This window comes from Symphalangus syndactylus, chromosome 7 (assembly GCF_028878055.3).
Source record: "Symphalangus syndactylus isolate Jambi chromosome 7, NHGRI_mSymSyn1-v2.1_pri, whole genome shotgun sequence".
NCBI classification, from domain to species: domain Eukaryota; kingdom Metazoa; phylum Chordata; class Mammalia; order Primates; family Hylobatidae; genus Symphalangus; species Symphalangus syndactylus.
Genome location: NC_072429.2, coordinates 93,578,806 through 93,606,632, shown reverse-complemented (window position 1 = coordinate 93,606,632; position 27,827 = coordinate 93,578,806). Strand labels below are relative to the sequence as shown.

The window sequence follows — 27,827 nt, the reverse complement described above, 5'->3', positions numbered from 1 at the left end:
CTGTATCTAAATAAACTAAGTAAACTTGCATATTTCCATGACAACAGCATGTAATTAATATCAGGCCAAGGGGAACACTGACCTAACAATGCATCAGAAAGGTCACACATGTTAGGCCAGGTCACACAGCAATTCACTGACTTAGCTGGACCTAGAACTCAGTTCTAAGAATTTAGTACAGGATTCCATTCACTGGAACTGTCAGACTTTCTTTATGCCCTCTACTACTTAGAAACAGATCCAAGTACTGGGGTATATTTAAAGGTATGTATATGACTAGTCAGGTATTTGATGATATTAAGGAATAATTAGTAATTTTTAAGGTATGATAATCATATTATGGCTATGTTTTTTGTCTTTGTCTTTATAAGATACATATGCATTTACAAATCAAATGATAAGATGTCTGGGATTTTCTTTAACATGTCACCAGATACTCTACACATGTAGAGTATTCTCTCTACTTTTATGTAAGTATGAAAAATTTCCTTTTGAAAAAACCAAAATAGTGGAGTGTGGTTATGCATACACATGCCTCTGCCTGGGTGCTTGTCTGTCTCAATGTGAGGGTATGGGGGGTAGCATGCAAGGGTAAAGTATGAATAAAATGGCATAATTCTCTAAAAGTTTCCTTCCTCCAAAATATTAATATACAGTCAAAAAAATTCCTTCTTGAAGAATTAGCTTAAGAATTAAACAGGAAGAAAAAACTTAAGACTTAAACAATTTCGACTTACTCTTTCATCGATGATTTTCATAAGCCATCTTTTCGTCAGATTATGTCTTTTAACAGCCTAAAAAAGAGTATTGGAAGTTTTTAGAAAGTACTAGAAATGACTTCTGTAGATCTGAAGAAAATAAACAAACCAAATACAAAAGTAAGGGAACATTTGTAATAACTCATCACCAGATAGACAGCTATGTTAAAGAAGTATCAGGGAAAAAGAAAATGTCCCTAGAAAATATTTCAAAACATTTACAAGATTATATTTCTAATACTTTTCTACTAACTTATCTTTTTTTCCTATACTAATAATTTAACAATTCCACTTTCAAACAAAAACAAAACCAGAATTAAGCATTAAGTACTGAACTTCTCTATTAAGTGATATACCCTGACTTTTTCATTTTTTTAAATTGTAGAGACAGGGTCTCCCTATGTGCTGGTCTTGAACTTCTGGGTTCAAATTATCCTCCCGCCTCAACCTCCCAAAGTGCTGAGATTATAGGCATGAGCCACTGTGCCTAGCCACCCTGACTTCTATACTTACTCATTACACGCAAATCTTTTTCCACAGGATAAAGATTCTATTTAGCAAAAATAACCACTCCTCGAAAAATAGAGTAACTAAAACTCCAACAAAAATAATCCACATGGTAAATTGTTACCTTAGCAAGTAAAGACACTCCAGTAGGAAAGAGCTCACCTAGTGCCCAGACACTTGTCTCTACTACCATTCTCCTTAAAGGAAACAGGGCCCTCAAGAAATGGGTGATTCCAAAGGTGAGGCAGGGGAGAGATTCAAGAGGATCCTAGAATATCTTATTGTGTCAGAAAATAAGAAAGTGCTCCAAAAAATGATGGAAGTGTGTCACAAGGACATAGCAGCCACTGTGAAGGAGTTTCCACTGTCCAAAGCTGGGACAACCTGAACACCAAAATCTGTACATGAGTGAATTATAAACTGTAAAAAACAAGAAATCATAAGTCTACACGAATAATTAATAAACAAATAAATATAGGAAAATAAGAGCTCATTCTTATAGCAGAATACTAAGTGCCAACTGGTAAATGTGGACCGAGTGCTGAAGTTGAGAAGTTATCATTTTGCAACTATACGAGTAAAGACTGAATCAGACAAGAACCATTAATAGCTACTAAGTTTAGGGAGAAATTTTGATGAGGAGCAGGATATTTGCAGTCTTAAAGTGTCTCCTCAAAAACTGTTGATTACTGCAAGCAGAATTATATAGTGAGAAAACCAGGCAAAATTGTGACCAAGTAATAAAAATTAACAGTGCCATAAAGGACAGGTGGACGAAGTGTGCCTGTACATGTGATACTCTGAGAAGGACATACCACCTATGAAGTATGGCTGCCAGCTAAGAATCCATAACTTCAATCTAATCATGACAAAACATCAGACAAATCCAAAATTAGTGTTTTAAAAAGACGAGGTGGGAGGATACTCTTCAAAAATATAAATGTCATAAAGGGCTAAAAAAAAGCTAGGGAAATGTTCCAGATTAAAACAAACTACAGAGACATGACAATTAAGTACATGACCCAAGATCAGATCCTATACTGGAAGGGAAAAATGATACTGTAGACATTATTAGGTCATCTGACAAAATTGGAATATGAATGGAAAATTAGATAAAACTGTTCTATCAAAGTTAAATTTACTAAAGCCAGTAACTGTTCTGGCTGGGCACAGTGACTCACGCCTATAATCCCAGCACTTTGGGAGGCCAAGGTAGGAGGATCACTTGAGTTCAGGAGTTCAAGACCAGCCTGGGCAACACAGCAACCTCATCTCTACAAAACATTCAAAAATTAGCTGAGCGTGCTGGTACGTGCTTGTAGTTCCAGCTACTCAGGAGGCTGAAGCAGGAGGATAAAGCCTAGGAATTCAAGGTGGCAGTGAGCTATGATCACCACACTGCACTCCAGCCTGGGCGACACAGCGAGATCCTATCTCGAGGAAAAAAAATAGAAATAAAAAAAAACTGTCCTGATTATATGTATCACTATTCTTAGAAAATATTAGGCCGGGGGCGGTGGCTAATACCTGTTAATACCAGCACTTTGGGAAGACAAGATGGGAGAATAGCTTGAGCTCAGGAGTTTGAGACCAGCCTGGGCAACACAGTGAAACCCCCCCCCCTTTTTTTTTTTGAGACGGAGTCTCGCTTTGTCGCCAGGCTGGAGTGCAATGGCTCAATCTTGGCTCACTGCAACCTCCACCTCCCCGGTTCAAGCGATTCTCCTGCCTCAGCCTCTTGAGTAGCTGGGACTACAGGTGCACGCCACCACGCCCAGCTAATTTTTGTATTTTTAGTAGAGATGGGGTTTCACCATGTTGGCTTGGATGGTCTCAATCTCTTGACCTCGTGATCCACCCGCCTCGGCCTCCCAAAGTGCTGGCATTACAGGTGTGAGCCACCATGCCTGGCCATGAAACCTATTTCTACAAAAAAAAAAAAAATTAGCCAGGCATAGTGGCGGGTGCCTGTAGTCCCAGCTACTTGGGAGGCTGAGGTAGGAGAATGGCTTGAGCCCAGCAGGTGAAAGTTGCAGTGAGCTGAGATCACGACACTCCACTGAAGTCTGAGCAACAGAGCAACACCCTGTCTCAAAAAAAAAAAAAAAAAAAAAAAACAACACAAAAAATAGGCCAGGTGTGGTAGCTTACACCTGTAATCCCAGCACTTTGGGAGGCTGAGGCAGGCGGATCACGAGGTCAAGAGATGGAGACCATCCTGGCCAACAACCCCGTCTCTACTAAAAATACAAAAATTAGCTGGGCATTGTGACACACACCTGTAGTCCCAGCTACTCCGGAGGCTGAGGCAGGAGAACTGCTTGAACCCAGGAAGCAGACGTTGCAGTGAGCTGAAATCACACCACTGCACTCCAGTCTGGTGACACAGCAAAGCTCCGTCTCAAAAAAGAAAAAAAGAAAATATTTACTGAGGCCAGGCATGGTAAAGACTGAATCAAACAATTCGCTCACGCCTGTAATCTCAGCACTTTGGGAGGCCAAGGTGAGTGGATCACTCGAGCTCAAGAGTTCAAAACCAGCCTGGGCAACAAAGTGAGACCTCATCTGTACTAAAAATTCAAAAAACATCAGCCAGGTGTGGTATCATGTGCCTGTAGCCCCAGCTACCCGGGCCTGGGAGATCAAAGCTGCAGTGAGCCAAGACTGTGCCACTGTACTTCAGTCTCGGCGACAGAGTGAGATCCTATCTCAAAAAAAAAAAAAGAAAGAAAGAAAATATTCACTAAATTTTTTACGTTAGGATTATGATGTATATAACTTACAATCAAATGAAATTTGTCACAAAAAAATTATCAATGTGAATACGCATATGGGGGAATAGGAGAAGGAGGAGAGGAGAAGAGCGAGAAACTGAGTATGTGAGTGAGGAAAAATGATTAAACAAATGGGATAAAATATTAACAATAAGTGGGCCAGGCACAGTGGCTCACACCTGTAATCTCAACACTTTGGGAGGCCAAGGTGGGAGGATGACCAGGAGGCCAGGAGAGGCAACACAGTGAGACCTCATCTCTAGAAAAAAAATTTTTTAATTAGCTAGGTGTGGTGGCGCATGCCTGTGGTCCCAGCTACTCAGGAGGCTGAGGCAAGAGGATCACGTGAGCCCAGGAGGTTGAGGCTGCAGTGAGCCATGTTTGCACCATTGCACTCCAGCCTGATGAATCTGGGTAAAGGGTATAGAGGTGTTTGTCCTGCTTTGAATTTCGTAACCTTTCTGAAAGTTTGGAATTATTTCCAAGTAAGTTTTTAAAATTTTTTTTTCTGCCATGTCAACATTAAGCATAATATATTTTCACAATAAATAAATATAGTAGTGAAATGTAAAATCTAGGGATATGCTATACTTCAACTAAGACTCTCAGATGTCACTGATACTAAATGTAAAGGCCAGCATGCTCATCAAAATGCATTATATGACAAAGGTGTATGTATGGAGAACAGAGCCCACTTTGCCTGGCAGGAATCTAATAGAAGCTAAAAAGGCGTTAGTTCCTAAGTGTTCTCGGCACTACTACTACTACTACATGGCAGGACTCTCCCCATAGGCCTCTCTTCCAAATCCCAGGAATCAGCCAATTGGTCACTGCGGACTCCTGCTCTTGTTTTATTTCACACGTCTGGGCCGACGGGCATGCTTGATTTTGTAAACCTTCAAGCACCATTCCTAGCACATAAAAAAGTACTAAATAAATATTTAATAAATGAAAAGCCAAACTCCTATTTACTCAAGGCTGAAGCTATAATGGCTGTAGATCCTTGATTATAAAATATAACACTGATTCAGAAGGAAATCAGAGACCAAAGTAAAAAAGTAAATATTTTAAAGAAGCTGGAAATCTGCTGAATGAAGTGTGAACTCTGGAAACTGAAGCCAAATAGAAGAAAGACCTTGGTTATAAACATAAATTCAAACTGCAGCTAAAATTCATACACAGAGAAATGGGGAACCCATATAGAATGGATAAGAAATCATAAATATTCAAGTATCTTATATCCTAAAAATACCAATGAAACAGTGCAGCAGAAAAGTGCTCTCTGGATAACACACAGTCATTGTTCCCTCTATTTAATCTCCTCAAGAACCCAACACTTCAAATACCCAATATGCCCCATATGCTCCAGCAGGATGGGGAAGGATAGAGAACATGCAACAAGGACAACTGCACTGAACATGACCTGCATCTTTAAATATTCACATTCAGCTTCAACACTGGTCACGTCAGAAAGCCAGCCAACATTAACCATTAAACTTTAAGCAGCTATTAAAATTGGACAATTTAGCAATCCTAAATTGGCAAATATGTAAACATTCTGTAATTCAGATGTATCTTCTGGTTTTTTAAGGGAAGCCAAGGAAAGATAAATTTGCATCAAAGGACTCTCTAATCTTCCACATTATTTCCCGACAAAGGCCAGAACCATTTATGCAAGTCTTAACATAAACCTCCACCTCCACTATACTCCGGTTTATGTGTAAAATAATAAATAGAAAGGGTTTCTGGATTTTAGGAAAACTTTTTAGTGAGTCACCTAGGTTGAGCTTCTTGCAGTGGGATGAACAGAGGTAAAGAACTAATCTAATACTCACAGCTTCCCATCCACTTTTTCTTCTCAATCCCCGGTTGGGGGGGGGTCTGGTTTTCCATCTTTACTGGGGCTCTGTGAAGTCAATCTGGGGCCCAGAAACTGGGCCTGCCTCTGCTGGTGCACAGACCTGAGAAGAGGTGTACCACTGTCAGGTCTGTGGGTGGCTCCTGTTATAGAAACCCTCTTTTGGCAATCATTGCACTACAACAGGGACACAGATCAATGATGAAAGGTACCTAATTCCCTTCCTCCTCTCATAGTTTAGAACTCCTGGGCTTTAAGCGATCCTCCCACTTCAGCCTCCCAAGTAGCTGGAACTGTAGATGTGCCACTATGCCTGGCTAATTAAAAACAATTTTTTTTTAGAGACAGAGTCTTGCTATGTTGCCCAGGCTGGTCTCAAATTCCTGGCCTCAAGTGATTCTCCTGCCTCAGCCCCCAAAGCGATGGGATTATAGGCATAAGCCACTGCACCCAGTCAATACAAGCCATGTGTGGCTGCTTATGAGTGAGGGATCCATACAGCTGCTTTACTATAAAACCATTTATGATATACATCTAGCTATACAAATAATACTCTAGCCCATAGGTTTCCATTCTCTAACACCTAAAACTCAACAATGGATAGGTAATTCTATCAAACTAGACAAGGCAGTTTTAGATTTGTATCTAGACAACACTGAGAGCAAGTCCCCCATCACAAAAGATTAATACATGTTCTACAGCCCAGAACCTGGATTAAAACACTGGTATGCCCAAAACCTAGATTAAAACACTGGTATAAGGAGCTGCTGCTAGGCAGAGAGAACAGAAAATTTTACTTGCTATTGCATCAAAATGTGTAGGATTTAAATTCTGCAGGCAAATATGGAAATGTGGAAAATACAAGTTATTATATAGAGACTAATTCTTCCTTTTTCCTTTAATAAACAAATATACAAAAGACGTGTCTAAATTACCAATGGGTGATTTTAAATTTCTGTGCCAAAACTATAACAGCTCTGAATACATAAGCTTAAGAATATTTTCAGAATAGATTCCACTATAATCAATAGTACCCAAATTATATCCATCAAAAAGTAGACTCGAATAATATTCATACAAATTAAAAGTGGTATTTTTTTTTTTTTTACCTTCCATAGTTCAATGGCCACAGGCTGATGTGGTGGATTGTCACAGTATATATCTTCCACAGTTTTTTTCCAAAACTGCATTCGCATCAGTCCAATTGTTTTCTCAGAGACTGAGTCTTTAACCTATAAATAGGGTTTAAAAACTTTAGCAAATGCATTGTCTACTGTCTAAAAAATCAGTATTTTTGAGGGAATTTTTTTAGTTAATGTAACTGTTCTATATTATGAGTATGGTGGTAAATGACTACATTTCTTGGAACCTATAGAACACAACAAAGAGAGAATTTTACTGCATGTACTTTTAAATAAATTCATGCATTCATTCTTTTTTTTTTTTTTTTTGAGACGGAGTCTCGCTCTGTCACCCAGGCTGGAGTGCAGTGGCACAATCTCGGCTCACTGCAAGCTCCGCCTCCCGGGTTCACGCCATTCTCCTGCCTCAGCCTCTCCGAGTCGCTGGGACTACAGGCGCCCGCCACCATGCCCGGCTAATTTTTTGTATTTTTAGTAGAGACAGGGTTTCACCGTGGTCTCGATCTCCTGACCTCATGATCCGCCCGCCTCGGCCTCCCAAAGTGCTGGGATTACAAGCGAGAGCCACTGCGCCCTGCCAAAAGAAGATTATTTAAAAAGAAGATTATTAGATTGTCTCCCTCACTCACTACTAAGAATGGCCTTCTGGTCAGGCACGGTGACTCACATCTGTAAACCCTACACTTTGGGAGGCCAAGGCACAGGTGGATCACCTGAGGTCAGGAGTTCAAGACCAGCCTGGTTAACATGATGAAACCCTGTCTCTACTAAAAATACAAAAAATTAGCCGGGTGTGGTGGTGGGTGCCTGTAATCCCAGCTACTCAGGAGGCTGAGGCAGGAGAATCACTTGAACCCGAGAGGCAGAGGTTGCAGTGAGCCAAGATCACACCACTACACCCCAGCCTGGGCGACAAGAGTGAAACTCCGTCTAAAAAAAAAAAAAAAAAAGAATGGCCTTCTTAGGTTCAGGCAAGAATCACCAACACAAGCTAAATCTAGGAGGTAAATTTTGATGAGGAACATGGTCTTAAAAGGTCTCCTCACAGGCTGCTTATTAGCAAGGGAAAAGATATTATCATCTTGACTCAGTGACTAAAATTAACGTTACTGCTGGGAGTCAGATGGATATTTCACGCCTCCTTGTGACTCTGAAGAGGACACAGACCACTTAGGTAATATTACGCTAGGAATCCATAAGTTTAATATAATCCTGATGAAAAATAAAATAAACCCCAAATGAGAACCATTTTAATTCTTAAAAGGAATAGTATTGCTTAAAATATGTCAATGTCACAAAACGCAAAGAAAGGCTATGGAAATGTTCCAGAATAAAGGAGGCTAAAGAGACAGAAAACTAAATGTAATACATGATCCTAGATTAGATCCCATACAGAAGGGGAAAAAAATGCCATAAAGGACGTTACTGGGTCATTTGACAAAACTGGAAATCAGATGGTAGATCAAATAAAAGTACTGCATCAATGTTGTTTATTTTTTTGTAAGCGTACTGTGGTTATGTAAGAGATTATCCTTATTCTTATGAGACACACACTCAAGTTTATAGGGATAAGGGTCATGTTATAGTCAAGTTACTCTAAAATGATTCATAAAAAGAGAAATGTGTATATATACATATGTAGACAGAATAATGCAAATGGGACAAAATATTAACGACAGGGTCATGAGTATTGTTTGTACTACTCTTACTTTTCCATATGTGAAGTTACTTCCAAATATCCTGGTGGTGGGTGGGTTTCTTAGCAATGTTTAGTGTTCAGATCCCAGTGGCATACAGTACAGCAAGACAGCAGCAAGAGTAATCCTTTCAAAATATAACCAAGAGGTGATGTCTCTCTGCTCAGAACCCTCCAGTGGCTGCCCATCTCACTCAGCCAAAGTGATTTTAATGGTGTCTCCAAGACCTTACCTTTCTGACCCAGATGCCCCTAACTGAATCTCCTCCCACGCGCCCCTCCCTGCTCCGCTGGACCACCTGCCTTCTTCTGTTCTTTGAGCAGGCACAATTGCACCTTAGAGACTGCACTTGCTGTTCCTTCTGCCTAGAATACTCTTTGCCCACATATCTGTACAGCTCACTCCCTCACCTCCTTCAGATCTCTGCTCCAATGCCACCTTCTCCGTGAGGTTTCTCCTAACCATCCTATATAAAATAGGAACCCCTGGTGTACCCAGCCTTCGCAGCCTCCTTATCCTGCTTTATTTCTCTCCATAGCACTAGTCTCCATCTGATACATTACACAGTGATTTGTTCATTGAGTGCAGACCCTGTTTTATGTCATGTGGGTATAGCATTGAATACAGTCTATGTAAAGTCTCTGCATTCAATCAACACTTGTTGAATGAGTGAATAAACAAGGCTCCATGTGCGAAGCAGCAGCAAGATGTACAAAGTATACAAAGAAGTACAAAGTGACACAATTCAGAAGGAACTCTGGGGGTTTATTAAAAATAAAATTGTATTGACTGGGTGCAGTGGCTTATGCCTGTAATCTCAGCACTTTGGGGGGCTGAGGCAGGAGAATCACTTGAGGCCAGGAATTTGAGACCAGCCTGGGCAACATAGCAAGACTCTGTCTCTAAAAAAAAATTGTTTTTAATTAGCCAGGCATAGTGGCACATCTACAGTTCCAGCTACTTGGGAGGCTGAGGTGGGAGGATCGCTTAAAGCCCAGGAGTTCAAGGTTACAATAAGCTGTGATCATGCCACTGCACTCCAGCCTGGGTGACCTGTCTGTAAATTAAAAATTAAAAAATTAAATTTTAATCATTTAAAAAGGATAAAAAAGACTAAGGTGGGAACTATTTATGGCTAAACTGTGACTCATTTAACATGCTTATGTACAGTTTACACTTGAAAAAGGATGAGGTGAAAAATCATAACCCATGACTTCCAGGAAGATACCAGAGGAAAAAACAGCCAGTCTATCAGACTCTCTACAGACTCATAGTTGTGAATCTCAGTTGTGCCTCAGTGCCATATTCACATCGTTTTATTTGTTCCTTGTTCACTTCCTACCATATTCCCTGAGAATCTGTGTCAAAATTTGCTAATCTCTTCAAGACTCTGAACCCTCTCCTGCTCCCTCACTCCCAATATCTGACCTCTCAATTTATTACTGAGAAGACTAAGGCTGTTCCAGTTTTCACTCTCTCATCCCCATCCACCATTCCAATTTATTTTGTATTTGTACATATTCTTTCCATTCTAAAGAAGAAAAAAAGAGGATCTCTCCTTCCTTTAGAACTCTTAAAGTGAATTAGTATGATCTAAGGTCCTGGTTTGCTACAATTGCTTTCATTCCCTACTAACATTAGAGCTAAAACCTCAATTTAAAAAGTGCTTTGAAAAACTGCTATATACATGTAAATTATGCAATTGTTGGAAAGAATAAGCTGTAATTCTCTGACTAACCTATTTAGTTAACAGACAAATGTGCAATGTTAATGGCACAGTTTTATAATATCCTCAGGAAGAGAAATAAAAAATTCCAGAATGGCATTTCTAGAACCATTAAGTTCATTAGATAGTTTTATTTTTGGCATTGAATTATTAAGCCTAAACAGTTAGCAGGGAAAAGAAATCACTAGTAGAGACCTTGAACACATCTAACATATAAATTACAACTATATTTATTGTTCAGCATTAAATACATTATATCACCATTTTGCAAATAATATTTTAAGGTATCTTAATACCAGCCTGAGCCAGTTCCACATTAAAGGCCCTCAGTGCAAAAACAGAGCTTCGGGATTCTGCAGGGAGCAGCAGGGAGCATAAATAACCTTCATAATCCCGTTTCCTGTAACAGATAGAAAAAAAAGACACTTAGTCTTCACTTTCCAAGCTGCACATAAAAATACTGAACAAAATTAACTGAAAACAAAAAGGCTTCAGGTTGGGCACGGTGGCTCATGCCTGTAATCCCAGCACTTTGGGAGGCCAAGGCGGGCGGATCACTTGAAGCCAGGAGTTCGAGACCAGCCTGGCCACCATGGTGAAACCTTGTCTCTACTAAAAATACAAAAATTAGTCGGGCATGGTGGCATGTGCCTCTAATCCCAGCTACTTGAGTGGCTGAGGCCCGAGAACTGCTTGAGCCCAGGAGGTGGAGGTTGCAGTGAGCCCAGATTGCGCCACTGCACTCCAGCCTGGATGACAGAGCAAGACTCTATCTCAAAAAAACAACAACAATGTGAGGCTTCAGTTCAGAAAAGGCCTGACATGTCTTATTTCTTATATCCATTCCTTAAAAATTATGAAAAATGTATCCCAATGCCACCTAATCTCTATCAATTACTATGACTTATGTAGTACTTATAATTTTAACTGTTTCAGAATCACTGTTGTTTTAGTAAGAATTCAAATGAGCTTCAAAAGTACAAATCAAGTTAAAATAGTTCAAGCAAATATTGGGGTGAATGTATGGTTTTTAAGACATACAGACAGATATATAGAAAGGCAGAGATAAGACATAGAAATTCATGTAGGACTGTGTGCACACATACGTTTCCTTGCAGCACCTGCTGAAAGAGCCTAGAAGTAACAATACCCCCAGCCCCCACCCAACATTCCCGGTATTGGTGAACACCCTAGCACCCAGATCTTGGTTTCTGAAACCATTCTCCACTGAAAGAAACTAGGGCTCTGATATTTGGATATTTGTCTCCTCCAAATCTCATGTTGAAATGTGACCCCCACAATGTTGGAGGTGAGGCCTAGTGGGAAGTATCTGGGTCACAGGGGTGGATCCTTCATGAATGGCTTGGTGCCATCCCCTTGGGGATAAGTGAGTTTATTAGTTCACACTAGAGCTGGTTGTTTAAAAGAGCCTGGCACCTCCTCCCTTCTCTCTTTTGCTTCCTCTCTTGCCATGTGATACGCCTGCTCCCCTTCATCTTCTGCCACAAGTAAAAGCTTCCTGAGGCCTTGCCAGAAGCTGAGCAGATACTGGCGCCATGCTTCTTGTACAGCCTGCAGAACCATGAGTCAAAGAAACCTCTTTTCTTTATAAATTACCAAGTCTCAGATATTCCTTTATAACAATGCAAAACAGACTAACACAGGCTCCTGGAAGGAATAACTGACTCCATTCCTAGGGCAGAGAAAATACAAGGTAAGTCTGAAACATCTTCTTGAGCAAAAAGTAAAGAAATGTTTAAAGAATGGAGGAAACTTCTCAAAAGAACACAGAAACTGGCTTGACAGAGTTCTCACTGGCCAAGTCCATAGCAATTTCAGGATCAAAAAATAATGACAGGGCCAGGCATCACCGGTGGCTCATGCCTATAATCTAGCACTGTGGGAGGCAGAGCAGGGAGGATGGCTTGAGGTCACGAGTTCAAGACCAGCCTGGACAACACAGTGAGACACTGTCTTTACAAAAAACTTAAAAAATAAAAAAATTAGCTGGGCATGGTGGCATGGGCCTGTGGTCCTAGCTACTTAGGAAGCTGAGGTGGGAGGATTACTTGGGCCCAGGAGTTCAAGGTTACAGTGAGCTATGATCCTGCCACTGCACTCCAGTCTGGGTAACAGGAGATCCTGTCTCTAAAATAAATAAATAAATAAATAAATAAATAAATAATGGTAACAATTTGAAACAGGACTCCATGAGCCTGTACCAATAAAAATTAATAAATAGGAAGCGAAGGAAAAACTTGACAACCAATACGATGCCTACTATTAAATTCAGAAGACATGATGGAATTTTTAAAAATCACCATTTGATAACTACCATAGTATTAACTGATTCAGATAAAAATCATCAATAAATGCCTGAAAATGTTAAAGGGGTAAAAGTTTGATAGAAAAAGAATACTTACATAGTACTGAAGTATCTCCCCACGAAGTATGCATTCTTGCTTATAATTAACATTCTTACTTAAATTTACAAAAAAAAATCCGGAAGTCACCTTTTCAACCACGTAATAAAAGGTTAACATCATAGTAATAGGACAAATCAATGTCATGTGCTTCCCGATATGATATGGAGAGAAAAGCTGAGTGTCCCTTCTGTGATATTCCTGCCAAAAATGCATGTCATGAGAAAATATTAAAAACCCAAATCAAAGGAGATTTCTACAAAGTAACTGGCCTATTCTCTTCAAAAAATATCAAGCTCATGAAAGATAAGACTTGAGGAATTGTTCCAGATTGGAGAAGACTAGAGAGATATAACTAAATGTAGCACATGACTTTGGATGTATGAAAGACATAATAAGATAATCAGCAAAATTTGAATGGGGCCTGTGGATTAAATGGTAATACTGGATCAATTTTAATTTCCTGATTTTGATGGCTGTACTGTGATTCTACGGGAAAGCATCCTCGTACTTACGATATATAGACCAAAGTATTAAGGGCAGTTAATGAAGTATCATGTCTGCATCTTATCCTTAAATGTTTCAGAGTGCTAAAAATGAGGGAATCTGCTAAAGAGTATATTGGATCTCTGTGTACTATTTCTGTAATTTTTATGTAAATTTACAATTACTTGAAAATAAAATGTTATGAACATATAGACCTTACCATATTCACTCCAGGAAAGATGACTTAAGTATAAGGTACTTACCTACTTTAATACATTGGAACCTTCTTATAAAACAATATTTAATATGAGTCTAACCTGGGTCTCATCCCACAGAGTTTAGGTACTAAAATTCAGATTTCTCCCACTTTCCAACTTGTTCACACTTTGTCATGTTCCTAACAGAGAACTTAAACTGCTTCTAGCCATTCCCTTGACAATCTCCCCCAGTTGCCACATAAAACAAAAGAAGAGGTCACAAACAGTAACCCTGCTATCTCAAGAGTACTGCTAAAAAGATCTTACCCTAAGCAGTTTCACCTTTGGGGAACAAAATGGTTCCCCAAAAGTTTCTAAGGACAGTGAAGGCAAAGCAGCTCTATAGTTGACATTTTTAAATTGTATTTTACCATAAAAAGTCTCCAAACTTCAGAAGTGTTTAAAACACTTGAAGTTAACATGAAACAGTGAGAAAAACACTGAATGGGAATCAAACTACAATCTTAACTTCCATCACCCAACTGGCTATTAATAGAAATGACACCAATCACTACTGTCTATTTCCCAATTTGCAAATGAAGCTTAATAATCTATCAAGGTTATCTCCTAAAAAAAAGCAGTATGTGAAGTACTTCAAGCTTCTTAGAGGGAAATGAAAAATGAAATGAAGACATAACAGAACTGTAGTAACATTTGGAAAATAAAGTCTTCCACACAACCAAGGATTTGCCCTATTAACAAATTTATTTTTTAATTTTGGATGGAAATTTTCTAAACAATATTATCCCCTTCACCACATTATCCCCTTCACTGATATATATTATCCCCTTCACTGATTATTTTATCCCCTTCACTGATTATATTATCCCCTTCACTGATTATTTAGCCATTTCTTCATCACTTAGGATCATCGTTATAAATATGAATTATTGAACTATGGATATACAAGGATGTCCTAAGCATCTAACCAAGATCCAGTTACCTGAGATTATCCAGTCTCAGATAATGAGAAATGCCATATTATGGATGTATATATAACAGCTTTATATGGCAATAGGGCCAATAACCTCTCATTCATTCTAACATTTATGCAGTGCCTACTATGTGCCAGGCACTGTTCCAGACACTGAAGATGGGTACTGACTTCGACTGAGCTGAAAGAGACAGACATATGAGAAACAAGCACATGGGGTATTAGGATTGTTGTGCGTTAGTACCATGGACCTGTGCCACTGAGGCACAAAGGAAGTGATTCCCTGGTGAGATTGCAGGAAAGTAAAGAACATTAGTGCACTCCAACACCACCAGTAGTACCTACCTCCTCACCTTCTCACTACAGCCTGAGGCTCTGTGTTTATCCTCCTCAAAGCCAAAGTCGGAGAAGCCCATGTAAATTAGGTTTGAGATTTTCCCAAGAACCTAAATTGCTAGGAGAGCCCAGGATGGCGAACCCGAAGTTATGCCCTGCTATTTTTCCTGCTATTTAGAGGCTGTGCATAAAATGCACGTCCAAAACAACCCTGCACAATTTCAGAGGCCAAATCTTGCAGAGATTATTGATGGACAATTAGAAGCCAGAAATTCTATTTCATTTTTATTTTTTAAACTTATATTTGTCATGTGTCTAAACTCTGCTAAGCATTTTTTACTATATCATCACATTTAATCCTCACGACACCAGGCTATAAGGTAAGAGTAAACGTTTACAGATGAGGAAAAAACTGAATCCTTTTTTTTTTTTTTTGAGACAGGGTCTCATTTTGTCACCCAGGCTGGAGTGCAGTGGCAAGATCTTGGCTCACTGCAGCCTCAACCTCCCACGTTCAAGTGATCCTCCCCTCTCAGCCTCCCGAGTAGCTGGGACTACATGTGCTTACCACCATGCCCAGCTAATTTTATTTATTTTTTGTAGGGAAGGGGTCCCACTATGTTGCCCAGGCTGGTCTGGAACTCTTAGGCTCAAGCAATCCTCCCTCCTCGGCCTCCCAAAGGGCTAAGGTTACAGGAGTGAGCCATGGTGCCCCACCAAAATGGAATCTTAACGTAACCTTCCCAAGTGATAGAGCTGGGATTAATACTCTCAAATCAGGTCTGCCTGCAAAATTCAGCATTTGAAATAAGTCACTAGAGTCAAGAGCCCCCGTTCCACACAAATAACATGGACAGTTTAAGTACCTGACCATTTGTAAGTACAGTATATATACTTGAGAAAAACTAGCATGTTACTGAAGTAAAAAATAACTAATAATGTACTTAAATATTTTTGTTTGTTTTGAAACAGGGTCTTGCTCTGTTGCCCTGGCTGGAGTGCAATGAAGCAAACTCGGCTCATAGCAGCCTCAACCTCCTGGAGTGAAGTGATCCTCCCGCCTCAGCCTCGCAGTAGCTGGGACCACAGGCTGTGCCACCAAGCCCAGCTAATTTTTTTATTTTTTGTAGCAACAGCATCCCGCTATGTTGCCCAGGCTGGTCTCAAACTCCTGGTCTCAAGCAACCCTTCTGCCTAGGCTTCCCAAAATGCTGAGATTACAGGTGTAAGCCATCCCTCCAGCCTTAAATATTTGTAAATCCACAGACTATCCCTGGAAGAATAGATAAGAAATTTTTAAGAGTGATTATCTCTGCAAAGTTATGACACTAGGGGCTATTGGGTGGTATACTCTGGCAACTTAAACTTTTTCTCATCAAAATGTAACAACTTAAATACATAAAAATAATGCAATCTTTTCACAATTTGGCTTTTACAATTTTTTTTTTGGCTTTTACAATTCTTAATGCCTGATTTCCATTGCTATCTTGTTTCTCTCACAAGTAATCAACAAATAAGGTAGGAAATAAATAATTTTTGTTTTTGTTGTTTTTGAGACTGTCGCCCAGGCTAGAGTGTAGTGGAGCGACCTTGGCTCACTGCAACCTCCACCTCCCAGGCTGAAGCGATCCTCCCACGTCAGCCTCTGGAGTAGCCGGGACCACAAGCGCGGGACACAACACCCAGCTAATTTTTTATTTTTTTTTTTGTAGGGATGGGGTTTCGCCATGTTGGCCAGACTGGTCTCAGACACCTGGGCTCAAGCAATCCGCCGGTCTCAGCCTCCTAAAGTGCGGAGACTACAGGCGTTTAGCCACCGAGGCCGGCCCACAATTTTTAAAAGTGATTATAAACAAAACACTGAAATGTATGCATTTTGTTGTGTTATGCTGCTTTTCTCTAAAATGGAATTTAAAAAAAAAAAAAGGTTTTACTTGCATAATCAACTTCAAGGTAGTTTAGTTATTCGAGTACTTTTGGTAAGTCCTTGAGACCAAGTACTTCGAGACCTTACCCCAGTCTTTCAAATGAGACACAGCAGAAGAGCAGAGGGGCTAAGCCACTGGTCTCAGCAGTCAGGCCTGGATTCCCAGGGGCCCCTGCCGCATGAACCAGGTGACCTGACTGATCCAACCCACCTCCACAAATGATTAAGGAGCGACACCCAAGTGCCAGGCCTTCCCAGCGCTACGCCCGACAAACAAAACACTTCAGGGCTCTGACTTTATGAGGCTATTCTTGTGAACCTGTGGCAAATTCTCTAACCACTATAAAACCCCGTTTCCTTGTCTGTTAAATGAGATAATAATGACTTCCACTCACTGTGCCCTTACTATATGCCAGGAATTGTTCTAAATGCTTTATAATTCACAGCCTTAAAAGATAGGTCTACGTTTGTCCGTCGCAACTTGTAATGAAGACCAATTAACTCGTAATCTGCTTTGCATAATGCCAGGCACACAGAAAGAACTCAAAGTTGGCTACCGTTGTCATTAAAACTAATAGACGTTCTGTGAATAACAAAGGTTATTCATGCAAAAACGCTGAATTCGGTTAAAATTAAGGTTCAGATAAGGCGACAAGCGTGGGCAGTCGAAGGAATTTTGCCATAATTTTGTGACCCACGTGAATGTTCCTGTGGGCCCGCTGCCTCCGCACACCCGCACCCGGAGCCCACTAGAACGCACACCCAGAAGGGCACGAGGAAGGCGCCGGTCCGCTCGCTCAAACGTCAGGCCAGACGCGAGGCGCAGCCGCTTCCACCCCGGGACCCCGCTTCCCGCCGCGCCAGGGAAGGTCGTGCTCGCTCACCGCAGCAGCTCCACGCAGTAGTGGTCAGTGCCCCAGGCGCCCGGTCCGCTGGCCGCGGCCACGCTCCGCCCAGACACCTCCGGCCCGGGCAGCCGCCGCACGCGCGCGTACGGACCCAGAGGCGGCCGGCGGCAGCACAGGCCGGGGATGCCAAGCCGCAACGGCCCCCAGGCAGAGCCTTGCGCGGAGGCCGCCATAACGCCGGCACTGCGTGCCCTTCGACCCCACGCCGTCGGCGCGCAGCTACGCCCCTGCCACGCCCCTGCAGGTCCTCCTACGCTCCTTTGAGTCTCGGGAAGGCAGCCTCTGGACGCCGCTCAAAGAAGAGCCAGGTGTCGCTGTGGTCCTCTGCATCTGGGCCGCCACCGCGACTCTTTGGCCTTTCTTCCAGGAAACACCCGCCCCAGTCCATCCGACCCCTTCTGGGCTCTTCCCCTTCCCCCACGTGCATCCACAGGCGACCTCAGAGCACCTACAAGAAGTGATGGGTGCTGCTGGTGAAAGAAGTAGCTGCCAAAATCACGCCCCGCCGCCCCTATACCCCAAATCCACCATGAGGACAGAACACCTTGCGCTGTTTCTCAACAGGCTCCCTTGGCACTTTGGGCGCAATAGCGCTGTCCCGCACGTTGCTGGAAGTTTGCCATAGGTGAATGCCCAGGCTTGGTGACCACCAAACGCCCACACACCCCCAAAGACCTCTGGAAATGTCGCCCTGTTTGGGAACCACTGGCCACCTAACACCTCCAGCAGAAAAGCACACACATCTCTGAGAGAAGCCACACAGTAGGCCATTATCAATCACTACCTATAGCTCACCTGCTTGCTGACTTTTTTCTCCCACTATCCTCTGGGTTCCATACGGGCAGTGCCATTATTTTGTTTCCTGCTTTACTCCAATGGCTGTCACTTGAAAATTGTAGAAGCTGAAGTGCCTCAGTTCACATAAATAGTAAGTAGTCAGAGAAGATCCAAACATTCAAAATATCTGTGTTATTCCACAATCTTATTTGGACAGGGAAGGGAAGTGAAGGCGGCCTTAGGCCAGAGCCTGCTTTTCTGGGCCTCCAAGGTCCAGCATGGAACTCCAAGGAGTCAAAATTTTCAATGTAAACCTGACCTTTCAGGTCCTTAGGAAGATGTATTTATCAAGGCAGGAAGACAGAGCTTTTAACAGTTTACTAACTTGATTTATAACTTTTTTTTTTTTGAGACAGAGTCTCACTCTGTCGCCAGGCTGGAGTGCAGTGGCGTGATCTTGGCTCACTGCAACCTCTGCCTCCCGGGTTCAAGCGATTCTCCCACCTTAGCCTCCCGAGTAGCTGGGACTACAGGTGCACACCACCACATCCAGCTAATTTTTGTCTTTTTAGTAGAGATGAGGTTTCACCATGTTGGCCAGGATGGTCTCGATCTTCTGACCTCGTGATCTGCCCACCTCAGCCTCCCATAGTGCTGGGATTAACTTTGAATATTTGTTCACATGGTGTGTTGGCTTCCTTTGGTACTCTTACCTTCAGGCCCCTCAAATATTAGAGTTGGGTCTAGCTGCTGCCAACTAGCTGATACCAGCCAGCAGCTGCCTACACTTGAATCCCAGTGATACATCTTTCCTTCAGATTTGCCTAGACTTTTCTTGCTGTGGCCAGACTGGTTCTTCCTAAAATGTCCATCTGATGATGGCGTTTCCCTACTTGGCAGCATTTACTGTGTGTTATATGCAGTCCCTCCATGATGTGGCCTCGATTTACCTTTCTGCCTCAACTCTGGCCACTTGCCTTTGTGACTCCAAGTTAATGTTTTTGTTTAAACCCAAGGGAAAGCACCTTGTCCTTTGGACCTAAGAACTCTAACCAATTCATGAAACTTTGGTTTTTACTCTCTGAGATTACCTTTCTTCATCCTGTGTAGTAGCAGAACCCCAGTGGCGGGTGTTACCCTTTCATCACCAGTGATTGGTCCAGGACAGTGCATATTTCCCTGATCTGGCCAATTAGACTTGAGAACAAGTCCACTGTGGCACTTCTGAGAAAGTTGCTTCACTAATAAAAGGAAACATAAAATTCAATATACTACATATGAAATATTCTTCGCAAAAAGGCTTAACATAAAGTTAATTAAGCTTCTAAATCTAATTTTAAAGTTTATAAGAAAAAGACAAGAAACAAGATAAATCGACACCACGGGGAAACAAATCAGAAAAAATCGAAAGAAAAACCCAATGTCACTCCTGCGATTAGGTTATAAAAGGTCTGCACCTTCCATATTTCATCTTGGGTGCTCTCTCACTCTCTCTGTCTCTGTCTCTCATCACTCACTCTGTGGGAAGCTAGCTGCCATGACACGTGAGGGAGATTAGTCCTTTGTCTGTAATATAGATCATTATTATTTTCCTCAGTTTGGCTTTAGTTTTGTCTTTGCTTGTGGAATCTTTGCCATGCAGAAATTTTGCAATATATTTTTATCTAGTCAAATTTACAATATTTACTTTTATGGCTTCTGGATTTTGCAGTCTTTAAAAAGGCCTTCCCCATTTTAAATGTGTTAAAAGAATCCCTTGCTTTCTTCTAGTCCTTCTGGTTTCTCTAGTAGTACTTGTAGATTTCACTTTTTTACATTTCTTTCTTTTTTGGGGGGGGGATAAAGATTAGGAAGGTATGGATCTAACTTTTTTCTTTATATCTAGTAGTTGTCTTACTATCATTTATTCAGTAGTCCACCTTTTCCTCCTTTGATTTGAGATGCTTCCTTTTTCACAGAATAAACTCATGCATATATTTTGTGTCTATAGTGTTCCATTTGTCTATTAATGTTCTAGTAGTAAGCTCTTTTAACTATTGAGTCTTTACAATATGTTTTCATAGATCTCGAGTAGGGCTAGTCCTTCTTCATTACTCTTTTTCTCTTTCCCGGTCTTCCTGGCCATTCTTGTTTATTTTCCCATTCGACTTTTAGGATCAGCTTTTCGATTAAAATAATTCTGAAGGTATTTTTATTACAGCTATGTTAAATTTATACCTAATGTATGGAAAACTGGTGTTTTTATTATATTGAACCTTCATAAACATTTTTAATTACAGCATTATAGTTCATCTTATTGATAGATGTAACACATTAACTATGCCCTTATTCAATCCTTATATTTTCCACAATTAAATACTTTTTAGATGAATCACTATTAAAAAGGAAAAACAATTTTTCTATACTTATGCAACCCTTCTGACACTAAATGTATAGATCTTCCACACCAAGCATTTTCAGGACTACACAGTTAGGACAGAATCCACAGGTTCAGAGCTCAGTCTCACAAGGCTGCCCCCTACTTTGGACACCAGTAGCAATTAGTGAGTCCTCAGGTTACCCAAGCTTTTGTTTGACTTGGCTACAAATCAAGGATTATCAGGACTTTCCTCCTCAGGTTTGATAATTTGCTATGATGGCTCCCAGATAGCAGGGAAACACATATATATTTACTGGTTTATTATAAAGGATATAGATGAAGGTCAAAGAACAAATATAACACATTTATAACAAAAGATGCTTCTCTCACCCCTATCAGTCAGGAAATTATAAGGCTTTTAGGAGCTCTGGGTTAGGAACCAGGGGTAGAGACCAAATACATATTTCTTACTGTTACAATTATGGTTAAATTATTGCTCATATCTGTGATTATTACCTTATAATATATTCATAGAAATAGAATCACTAATCAAGACTGTGAGTCTTTGAGATATCTGGCATTGCCACATTTCTTACCAAATAAATTATATACTCCCACAAACTGAGAATAAAATACTAGATTTATTAAATTTTAAAAAATAGTCTTGCTACTCTAATAGGCAAAAAGTGATATCTCACTTTTCTTCTTTCTTTTCTTTCACTAGTTTAAACTTGTCACTAGATATATCACTTTTAATTTGTACTGATTTGACTATTAATAGACATTTTTATTTACTACATATTTATACTCAGTTTTCACCATTTTGTTAACATCTTTACCCATTTTTTAAAGTTAAAAACTTAGTCATTTATTTCAAAGTATAAATTTTTTTCTTACCCATTTTTATTTTAATGGTCTTAATGTTTTTCCTTTTGATCGGTATGAGTTTCTATATATTAAGACTATAAGTCTCATCATATTTGTGTCAAATAATCAGTGCACTTATTTTTAATTGTTTATGTTTTATTGTATGTATTTTTCTTTTAAAAGATGCACATAGTCAATGAGTAAATTAAATAATACAGAAGCAGGTACGATAAAAAGTAAAAGTTCTCTCTTCCCTAGCCTCTCGTTCCTACTGGTAAGAAATATATGTGGTGATGTTTTCAAAATTTTCAGCTTTTTATGTTGTCAAATCGATATAACTTTTTCTTTGTTAATGTCTATCATTTGTTTATGTTTACAAAGACCTTTCCCATACAGAATTAGGGGTATTGGGGAGCCAACGTGAATATGGAGAAACCAGTAGGTAGCTATTCCGGTTGTCCAGGCAAGAGATTCTTGAGGCTTGGACTGGGATGGTGGCAGTGGAGATATAAAGAGGTGGATAGATCAGTATATAATTTAGAGGTTGGCTTGCTGATCGATTGATTGATTGGTTGATTGACTGATGGGGGAGGAAGGAAATAAAAGGGAGAAATAAATGATGGTTTCTAAATTTTTGACATAAGCAACTGAGGAATGGGGAATCTTTTCCTGAGCTGAGGAATGTGAAGGCTTTAAGGTGTGAATGAGGATAGTTTGATGCATGATACTTTCCCGGATGTTCTTTGTTGATACATGACTCTCTTTAGCAGGACCCCTAAATACAGGTTGACACTTCCTCTACTCTCTGCTGCTGCCCTTGATCTTTATTCTTTGACCTGCTCTGTTCTTTTGAGTTTACAAAGTGTTCTTGAGTTTGTCTCGTGTTCTCTTTGATGACTCCTTCCTGGGTACTAACGCGGGCTGAGTTTTTCATTACCTAGTCTGTGGCGTGCTTCAGAAGGAGTGTCTTGGGCGCTGGAGGGTCATAAACATTGTGGGGGTCAATGAGGGCCCTGGGGCAGGTTCCTGAAGGCTGGTGCTGCCTCTAAGCACCACCTTATCAAAGGAGAACGAGGTTAATGAGGTTAATCAGCGTGTGGCCTGAAATAGGCAGTTGGAGCTAATCAGTAAAAACATAGTCAGTGAGTTTGTTGTTGATGATGATGTTGTTACTGCGTAGAATAGTGCCCAGTGAAACTTCTAGCTGTCTTGAACTCCACGAACAGGTTCAGAGGACACCATTATTTCAAAACATCCAAGCAAGATCAGAGTGCCTACTATAGGGAAAGAAATAAAAGTCATTCCCCACCCCTGCCCCATGCAATCAGTTCGATGCTAGCATATGACTGCTGTCTCTTAATGGTCCAGAGAACATGTTTCTGACTTCCTGCCAAAAGGACACATACTGAGTTTTTTCTGAGAATGACAGTGACTTGTGAGGAGCTGTTCTATGCACATACTGCCTCCTGATTCGTCTAGCAACCAGTAGCACGTGCCAAGAAGGGAAAAAGGCTCACAAGAGTTGGAAATGTAGTCTGTTGTCTTGGGATAGGGTTTCTGGACAAAACATTCTTCTAGGGAAATAAGAAATTTCATCCTAGCTGATCCACAATTCTGTTGCATAACTGAAGGTCACACCTGGTGCTAAGTTAAATGTTTGTTTGTCACTAAAGGGATTTCCATTTGGCAAACAAAATATTGTGGGATTATGCTGTTCCCTCTTTCTGGATTGTCCTTGTGTGCTGTATCTTCAAGGAGGCCATTTGGTGATAATCCCAAATCCCCAGCCTTTAACCAGCCACCTACAGCCTCTACAGACTCCCAAGAGAGCTACACAGAGGACAGTCCTGGCAAATGGGCAATGTTTATTACACTGTTTTTACAAACCTCACTGCTAAGCTTGTCTGGATGGCTTCGAAGGCAAAAAGACATGTAGAAAGACAAACCCAACAAAAATGGTGTGATGCAAGACCTAAATCAAAGTAAGCCGCAACCCAAGGCTTTCCTGAGATTTGGGGTTATAGGAGGAGAGCTCTAAGTTTGTCCTTGTCACCACAAAAGTTCTAATGCCCTTTTTCCTTTTCATGAACTTCTACTCATCCTATGAACACCTAAACACCTCTTCCTTCCTGAATTTTCCTTGACCATAACCCCATCCAAGAAAAAAAGAGTTGTTCCCTCAGTTTTGATCCTATAACAATTTGTGTTCGTGTTTGATCACTTTGCCAGGTCTTACTGTGGTGATCTGCTTATATGGCCCTCTTCCCAGACTGCCAAAGGTAGATGTTTTCTTACTCCTCTTTTTATCTCCAGTGCCTGGCCAAGTGCCTGGCATTGGGAGGTGTTTAGTGTACTGTTCTGAAGGCCAAGATTTTTGGCACCGGAAATAAGACACCAGGTTATGCAGTGTTTGCACTGCACAAACATGCCTGGCTAAGGGAGCAAGAGGGGCTGGTGTGGGCTGGTGTGGGATTGTCTCTGCTCAGAGGAAGGGCAGCCGTTCTCTTCACACAGAGAGGCATGTGCCTGCAGGGCTGCCTCAGCCCAGATGGGGACCTTCTCATTTATAACAAGGCACCATAGAGGCTTGCATTCTTAGCGACTGAAAGAGCAAATCAGACTCAGCAAGTTTAAGAAGGGCAGAATACGAAGGAAATACGAAGTTGAAAGGAATATTTCCCCTTGTGAATGGTTTCCACTATTCATTTAATAGTCAAGCCTTACAGTTATCTGATTTTAAGGAACCTATTATCAGCTATGAAAAAGAGGAACTTGAATGCATCATGCTTTTTGGGTAGTTTACTTATCCTCAATTACCTTTGTTTTTTTGAGACCGAATTTCACTCGTCGCCCAGGCTGGAGTGCAATGGCACGATCTCAGCTCACTGCAACCTCCTCCTCCTGGGTTCAAGCAATTATCCTGCCTCAGCCTCCCAAGTAGCTGGGATTACAGGCACCCACCACCACACCCAGCTAATTTTTGTATTTTTAGTAGAGACAGGGTTTCACCATGTTGGCCAGACTGGTCTCAAACTCCTGACCTCACGTGATCCGCCTGCCTAAGCCTCCCAAAGTGCTGGGATTACAGGCATGAGCCTCCATGCCTGGCCCTCAATTACTATTTTTTTAAAAAATACAGAATTGTACAATTTTAGATTTGAAAGAAAGTCATCTATCAATTCAATAGTTTTTGAGCATTTAGTACTGGTTATACACTTAGTATGGAAGAGGCACTAGAAACTAACAAAATTAGCCAATGTCAAATACCTATTAGGTGGCAGATTTTTCATTTGCTAAAAGGACACCTACACATTATTCTCTCAGAAACATGAAGAGGCAAAGTGGTCACTATGCTATGCAATTGCAGTTTTATTCATTTCACTCTTTGGTTTCCACTATGATCTTATATTGCCAATTTTTCAATACCAAAGCTGTCATTTCTTCAGGTTTTTTTTCTCTATCTGTTCACACCTACCAAAAATGGACCATCAGCCATTCTAGGGCATACCTGCTAAATATTCCATAGATTTAATGCATACAAAATCACACGTAGGAAGAGGAAGATTGATGATGACCCCTACGTAAGACACAGACAAGACTTGTCATAGTTGTCACATGGGTATAGTGGGTTGTCTCTGCACAAGTTGTTTCTAATTAGAATAAAGAACTAAAGTTTGAAAATACTATCATTTGCTTTGTGTATATATTAGAGATGAGGCGAGGTGCAGTGGCTCATGCCTGTAATCCCAGCACTTTGGGAGGCCAAGGCAGGCAGATCACTTGAGGCCAGGAGTTTGAGACAGCCTGGCCAACATGGCAAAACCCCGTCTCTACTAAAAATACAAAAATTAACTCGGCATGGTGGTGCACACCTGTAGTCCCAGCTACTTGGGAGGCTGAGGCAGGAGAACCACTTGAACTTGGGAGGTGGAGGTTGCAGTGAGCCAAGATCATGCCATTGCACTCCAGCCAGGGCCTAGAGCAAGACTCTGTCTCATAATAAATAAGTATATATATATACATATATATATATATATATGTATGTATATTAGAGATGACTCCAGGTTATCCTGATGATAATGTCATTTTCAACATGGGAGAGAAAAGGGTGGAGTTACAGCTATGTACCAGAAACCACAAATACCGTGTCTATGCCATAGCCCCTAAGTCAAGTACCCAGGGAATATAGCATACCTGTGAACATCACCCCATCACCCATTGTGTGTATTGTAGGAGCCTAAAGGCTTATGATGTCATTTCTTCTTTCTTCATCTTGTCCTGTTCCTTCTCTTTCTCATTTCTCTTTGGCACCTGAATTGGGTTGCTGTCCACTAATGTACCAAGATCAGTTCAATCAGTTCAATACAATTTGTGTTTAATGGGCATCTTTATGCTTGTAATTTTTATCCCAATGTCTGGGTTGCACACCCCCTCTTCCCATCCCCACCTGTCTTCTCAGATGTTTTCTTGTCTGTCCCCACAAAACAGACTGGGAGCACCTTGAGGAAAGGGAACAAGACAAGCTTATTTTTATTTATCCCCTGGCTTTATAGTCTAGTGAGTAGTTGCTCAAACATTTTTCTGACATGAAAGTTAATGGATGAATGAATGAATGAATGAATGAATAGGAGATAATGGGAGGTAAAAAGAAACCCTCACTGTATTGGTGATATTTTATTTATTTAAAAATTCTAAAGCAGGCCAGGTGTGGTAGCTCACACCTGTAATCACAGCACTTGGGGAGGCCAAGGTGGGAGGATTGCTTGAACCCAGGAGTTCAAGACCAGCCTGGGCAACATAGGGAGACCCCATCTCTACAAAAAAAAAATAGCCAAACATGGTGGTGCACACCTGTGGTCCCAGCTACTCAAAGGCTGAGTTGGGAGGATCTTTCAAGCCCTGGAGGTTGAGACAGCAATGAGCTATGATCACTGCACCCAGCCTGGGTGACAGAGCAACACCCTGTCTCAGAAAAAAAAATATTCTGAAGCAAACATATCAAATTATTAAAATTTTCTAAATCAGGATGGCAGACATATGAATATACATTATCTTATTCTCCATATTCTTCATGTTTGGAAACTTCTGTAATACTGAAAAACCAAGATGAGCAGTGGAAGTGATAGCAGTATGACAAAATGTCTTTCTTCAAAGGATGTCATCATTTAATTAGGGACTTGTTCCAAGTGCACATGATTGCAGAAGTCTGTTGGATTGTACATTTTTAGGAGTTGACTGTCTAGATGTTAAAACAAAAAAAACCCACAGTAAATAACTCTGAAACTAGAAAAGCAGGAGTTGACACTACCTATCCAATTTGTAGGGTATCCTAGGAATCAGCAGACAAACACTTTTGTTATTTTCTCATACACACCCAGCCTCTATGAACTATGAAATATTATCAGGGAATACTGGATAGAACTAGACAGCCAGCTACTGGCTAGCTAAACACCTAAGGGTTGGTAGAAAGTCTATGGAAATTTATGGCAAAATACATTTGCCTCTTTAGGTCAGATCTACTCTTCCTCTTCATCCTACTTTCTACCTGAAGGGCTGACCTGTATGGACCACATGGATGGATGCTCATGACTTCTGGCTTCTAGTTGGGTTCATATAGAATCAAACAGAGGGAGGGAGAGAATAAGGAAAGGAAAGTCAGGTTGCTTAATCCCCTTGTTCCCTTCCTGTAAGGTTGTCTCCATGACTCTACATGACTCCACATGCCTCTGTATGACCCCTCACTTCAGTCTCCTCATCCCTTTGTGCCTACAGCTCATTAAGAAGCACCAGATGGGTGGGGTGTGTTGGCTCATGCCTGTAGTCCCACCACTTTGGGAGGTCAAGGCAGGCAGATCAGCTGAGCTGAGGAGTTTGAGGCCAGCCTGGAAACATGGTGAAACCCCGCGTCCACAAAATAAATAAATAAATAAATAAATAAATAAATAAATAAATAAATAGCTGGGCATGGCGGTGTACACCTGTGGTCCTACCTACTCGGGAGGCTGAGGCAAGAGAATCACTTGAGCCCAGAAGGTTGAGGCCGCAGTGAGCCATGATTGTGCTGCTGCATTCCAGCCTGGGCAACAGAGCA

At 41.0% G+C, this 27,827-nt stretch overlaps 1 protein-coding gene and 1 long non-coding RNA gene across 9 annotated transcripts in view; one reads left to right on the top strand and one right to left on the bottom strand.

The window, feature by feature from the left end:
- The window catches only part of NDUFAF6 (NADH:ubiquinone oxidoreductase complex assembly factor 6), a 185,057-nt gene that overhangs the window by 35,474 nt on the left and 121,756 nt on the right, over positions 1 to 27,827 (bottom strand). The window contains exons 1-5 of one of the 8 annotated variants that reach the window (XM_055286813.2): positions 17,710 to 17,815; positions 10,846 to 10,862; positions 8,749 to 8,863; positions 7,007 to 7,129; positions 738 to 794 (exon numbers count right to left, since the gene is read on the bottom strand). In XM_055286813.2, the coding sequence (XP_055142788.1) occupies positions 738 to 794; positions 7,007 to 7,093 (144 nt within the window). In that variant the 5' untranslated portion in view covers positions 7,094 to 7,129; positions 8,749 to 8,863; positions 10,846 to 10,862; positions 17,710 to 17,815. Of the gene's footprint in view, positions 1 to 737; positions 795 to 5,874; positions 6,001 to 7,006; positions 7,130 to 8,748; positions 8,864 to 10,758; positions 10,863 to 17,709; positions 17,929 to 27,827 lie in introns of those variants that run through there. The other 7 variants (XM_055286806.2, XM_055286807.2, XM_063643474.1 and 4 more) reach the window with 7 other exon arrangements.
- On the top strand, positions 108 to 16,322 carry LOC134737235 (uncharacterized). Its single transcript, XR_010121926.1, has 2 exons — positions 108 to 264; positions 15,871 to 16,322. It is a non-coding gene; the product is annotated as an uncharacterized lncRNA (long non-coding RNA).